Raw genomic sequence first — 5,000 nt, forward strand, 5'->3', positions numbered from 1 at the left:
CTAGAAGTAGGCTCATTTGTTCAGTTACTCAATGTACACACTGACAAATACAGCGTTGTGAGATATATTTTTCTTCCATCCTGTTTTCCTTCCTTCCTTCCTTCCTTCCTTCATTCATTCATTCATTTATTCATTCATTCATTCATTCGTTCAATCATTCCTCTCTCTGTCTCTCTCTCTCTGTCTCTCTCTCTCTCTCTCTCTCTCTGTCTCTCTCTCTCTCTCCATCTTCTTCATTCTGTGTTGTGTCTCTCAGTTTGACGCTGTGTTATACTCGTACATTATACATATATTAAGTATTCAGTATAACTACATTTATATGCGTACATGTTTGTGTGTATCTTAGAACAACGGCAGATGTGTAAGTCGGCCAAAGTGCTAATATCTTCACCGTTGGAAAATAAAGATTCATTCATTCATGCATTCATTCATTCATTCATTCATTCATTCATTCATCTTCTGCTCTTTTTCATGGACCAGTGTGGTGTAATATTGTGTGTGTGTATGTGTGTGTGTGTGTGTGTGTGTGTGTGTGTGTGTGTGTGTGTGTGTGTGTGTGTGTGTGTGTGTGTGTTCAAACAGCCCGGGCTTCATTGAGAATGGCATTCATTTGAAGAATGGGATGGCTCTGGACGCATACCAAGATGTGGGTTTTAGACTAAAGCCGTCGCTTGGTTGCATGGATGGTTGGCGTGTTTCCGTGGTTTGATTTTTTGCACACACACACACACACACACACACACACACACACACACACACAGGGAGAGAGAGAGTGTGTGTGTGGGGGGGGGAGGGTCCTTGAGAGAGGAGGAGGAATTTGTTTCATGTCCCGTCACACATATCGGTGACTGAAGACATTTTGTTAAAGTATTCATGAATACATTTGAGTATTATCGGTTAGAAGGGGTGGGAGATGTGAATGAATGGAGGGTTGAGGGAAAACTGGGCAAATGAGGGTGAAACGTGGGTGAAATTTGAAAAAAAAAATCTAAATACAATTACAGGAAATTACTTAAAATACTTCGTAAAAGAGATGTCGTTAAACTGACAAGCGAAACAACTGATAATGAATGCAAAAAGTCAAAAACATCAACGTTCTCAGTCACTTGTGAAGACACACTTTCGTGTACATAAGGCTTCATCAAGCTACAGTCAAAAATTATATGCTCAATTGTCAAGTTACTAAAGCATATGCACTTGACATTAGAACAATACTTGGTCCGTAATGAATTTGATAATAGTCTGAGAGCTAAACTCAGAGTTGGTCTGCGAATCGGACCAAAGTCTGAGAGAGTCAACTGACGAGGTTTTAGACTTGAATTCAAGCACCTATAAAAGTCACTTTCCCTGTCTGTTTGGTCGTTATAAGGGAATCCAGTGTGGGATGGTATCCAACAAAAATCAACATTTGTACCTTCACAAATAGGTAGTGCAATAATTTCCTTGAGAGAGAGGGTGGTTTAATATTTTACTGTGCTTTGATACATAAAATATGCTTTGTGTGTGTGCGCGTATGTGTGTGTACATGAGTGCGCGCGTACGTGTGTGTGTGTGTGTGTGTGTGTGTGTGTGTGTGTGTGTGTGTGTGTGTGTGTGGCGTGTGTGTGTGTGTGTGTGTGTGTGTGTGTGTGTGTGTATGTGTGTGTGTGTGTGTGTGTGTGTGTGTGTGTGTGTGTGTGTGTATGTCTGTCTGTCTGTCTGTCTGTGTGTCTGTCTGACGGTGTGTCTGTCTGTCTGTCTGTCTCTCTGTCTGTGTCTATCTGTATGACTGCCTGTGTGTTTGTGTGTCTGCTTCTCTGTCTGTAAGTATTTGTATGTCTTTCAGTGTGTACGTGCTCGGCGGCGTACACACTACATGCATATTCATGTGTGTGTGTGTGTGTGTGTGGTCTGTGTGTGTGTGTGTGTGTGTGTGTGTGTGTGTGTGTGTGTGTGTGGTGTGTGTGTGTGTGTGTGTGTGTGTGTGTGTGTGTGTGTGTGTGTGTGTGTGTGTGTGTGTGTGTGTGTGTGTGTGTGTTGATGCCTATGTTGTCTGTGTGTCTATGACCGCCCGACAACTGCAGTACGCGGCCCTCCAAAAGGCCTCCACGCCGCTGGGAGGCTGTGCACTCCCGTCAGACATCGCACACGCGGTGGCGTTCCTCGCCTCGGACGATGCGGCCTTCATCACAGGGGAGACTATCCGGGTAGACGGCGGAAAAGCAGTTGCGGGCCCTGGGCCTGTCACCGTGAGCAGGCTTTTTGGCCCTGAAGAGGAGCGCCGCGAGCCCCTGGTCACCGAGGAGACAGGGAGGCCTCGGATTTTCTTTAACGAGGGAAGCGGAAAAGCGTGATTTCGTTCACATCCTGTCCTCCAGGGCAAAGATGTTGTTGCTCATAATGATAACTCATGTTATGATGACAACTAAAGATCGAATGCAATAACTTAAAAAAAAAAGGGGGGGGGGGGCACACACAGGCACAAACATAATTATATATAATGCGTAATATGTAAGCATCCGTAATGATTAAACGTATCATACATACATACATACACGTGCAAATATCGTATACCTACAAATTAAGTAATGAATATGCCAATATATGAACAGACAGTAAACAGGCAGACAGACAAATATTCAGTTCACCAACATTCCAAAGCTTTTGCCAACTGTGCTGCATTTTATTTTAACATTGTTGCCTTTTTTTTCTTTTCTTTTTTTCTAGAATAGCTGGCTTACATCATGTATATATTTTCTATTTCATCAAACATGTTAACGGTGCTAGTTACTCATCAGATTATCTTTATAGAGGAGGCTGAAGGCCTCAGTGTTCCACTGAGTATGAACCAGCACTGTATGAAAGGCTTGGCTGGAGAAAATGATGGAACCCAAAGGGGATGGGAAGAAAAATAGGAAGGAAGGAAGGAAGGAAGGAAGAGAATTGAAGAAGCAGTGGAAGATAATATGAGAAGGAAAGAATGGTAGGGTTGAAAGAAAGTATTATATTGTATTGTATTGTATTGTATTGTATTGTATACTCCTTTGCCATAACGGATTCTATGTACGAAGTTCAGGTTGTTCTCGTGATTTGAATACTATCTTTCACGAGATGTTATTTCATGAATTGACGCGTACTGTGTGTGTGTGTGTGTGTGTGTGTGTGTGTGTGTGTGTGTGTGTGTGTGTGTGTGTGTGTGCGTGCGTGTATGTTGTTGTTTTGTTGTTGTTGTTTTAAGATTTCCAATTTGGTGTACATATTTGTTTTGTTGTGTTTTGTTGTTGTTCTCGCTTTTTCTTCGTGTGGTCGGTCATGTGGTATCATGTATTTAACGCAAAACACGTCAGTTTGTAAACGGAATCGCTTCAAGATGTTTCTGCTTATGACGTCATGTTGCGACCTCTTTTTTATTTTATTTTTTTTTAAGGATGGAATGCTGCAAGCAACGTCAAACCAAGATGGATATGTATTTGTTTTGTTTTTTTCAGATATTTTACTCAGTCATGCATTATGTTTTTTACAATGTAAAATTAAACAGCTCTAAATGCTACAGATACAGCACACCGCATTAGAATAAAGTGTGGGGAAAAAAAGAGAAAGACAAATGACATGCATTGGCTATATAGGCTAATAATATACATGTTGCTGATTTCTTTATTTGTTTTCGTTTTGGATTTTTTGTCTTTTTGTTTGTTTTGTCTTCTTTGCGGGGGTGGGGGTGGGGGGTTTGGAGGGGGGTGGTCACTGCCCTGACATATCCATTTCTTTTGTGCCTCAAAGAATATTAAGAACTTAAAGGAACACAGTGAATTGCAGCACATTGTTGTTGTTGTTTGTTTTTGTTTTTTCATTTCTTGCATCAGTATGATATTTTTTTAAAATTGATTTCCGCAAATTTGACAATGATATATTTTTCGGTAGATGTTTTGGTGTTTCCATCAATATCGATATTAGGTAAGCGATTGAATTTGTAATTGGTTGTATACAACTCGGAAAATATATGCAGGTGCTTTGAGTACATCATTGTGTTTGTTTTGTTTTTTGTTGTTGTTTTTTTCGTAAGTAAAGGATGAATAATGTGTGTGTCTGCTTTCTTCCTCTGTGTGTGTGTGTGTGTGTGTGTGTGTGTGTGTGTGTGTGTGTGTGTGTGTGTGTGTGTGCGCGCGCGCGTGCGCGCGTGCGTGTGTGTGTGTGTGTGTGTTCAACTGCGTTTTTGTTTCGTAATCTTTTATGTCGTGGTTGAGTGCCAAATGAATAAACTCACGCATTTCTTGAGTCCCCACCTCTCTCTCTCTCTCTCTCTCTCTCTCTCTCTCTCTCTCTCTCTCTAAATTACGGCTTGGTTTGCTCCCGATAAATGGATCATTTTTTAGAAGAACATTCAAATGTAATTCAAATTATGCATGTAAACGTTGTAATGTGATCGAAGATGAAAACCATTTTATAAACAATTGTGTCCTTTACAATAACCTGCGGCAAAAACATCTGAACTCTGAAGGTCAATCACTTCACTTGATGAAGAATGGTTCTGTTTACAGTATTCGTAAACTCTGCATTTATATATTTAATGCCCTGAAGATACGACAGGAATTCTGTGACAACAATGATGAAAGTTAGAATTAATTTACTATGCACAAGAGCATTTTTGTTCTACAGGTTAAGTTAGTACGTATTTTACATTTTGTTGTGGCTGAGTGATCACCATATTGTGTACTTTGACCTCTTTCTAGGGGCCTGAGGCCTGGAGATTAAAGTTTTGTTCTTGTTGTTCTTGTTCTTGTTCTTGTTCTCTCTCTCTCTCTCTCTCTCTCTCTCTCTCTCTCTCTCTCTCTCTGTATGTGTGTGTGTGTGTGTGTGTGTGTGTGTGTGTGTGTGTGTGCGTGCGTGTGTGTGTGTGCACTGGCATAATTATAGGAACACACTTTCTTCTCTCATACTCGAGTGTGGAGGAGAGAGAAAGATAGAACAGAGGCAGATAGGTCAGAGAATAACTAATGAAAATCACTTCTCCAGCGATATCG

The 5,000-nt window shown here is 40.9% G+C and overlaps 2 protein-coding genes across 2 annotated transcripts in view; one reads left to right on the forward strand and one right to left on the reverse strand.

The window, feature by feature from the left end:
* The window catches only part of LOC143294046 (3-oxoacyl-[acyl-carrier-protein] reductase FabG-like), a 16,258-nt gene extending 13,261 nt beyond the window's left edge, over positions 1-2,997 (forward strand). Inside the window, exons 9-10 of the mRNA XM_076605459.1 lie at positions 583-646; positions 2,064-2,997. Coding sequence (XP_076461574.1) covers positions 583-646; positions 2,064-2,333 — 334 coding nt within the window. The 3' untranslated portion in view covers positions 2,334-2,997. The remainder of the gene's footprint in view (positions 1-582; positions 647-2,063) is intronic.
* Positions 2,998-3,519: 522 nt separating this feature from the next.
* The window catches only part of LOC143293988 (uncharacterized), a 17,516-nt gene continuing 16,035 nt past the window's right edge, over positions 3,520-5,000 (reverse strand). Inside the window, exon 5 of the mRNA XM_076605382.1 lies at positions 3,520-3,526. Within this exon, the coding sequence (XP_076461497.1) occupies positions 3,520-3,526 (7 nt within the window). The remainder of the gene's footprint in view (positions 3,527-5,000) is intronic.

Source organism: Babylonia areolata, chromosome 19 (assembly GCF_041734735.1).
Source record: "Babylonia areolata isolate BAREFJ2019XMU chromosome 19, ASM4173473v1, whole genome shotgun sequence".
Taxonomy (NCBI): Eukaryota; Metazoa; Mollusca; class Gastropoda; order Neogastropoda; family Buccinidae; genus Babylonia; species Babylonia areolata.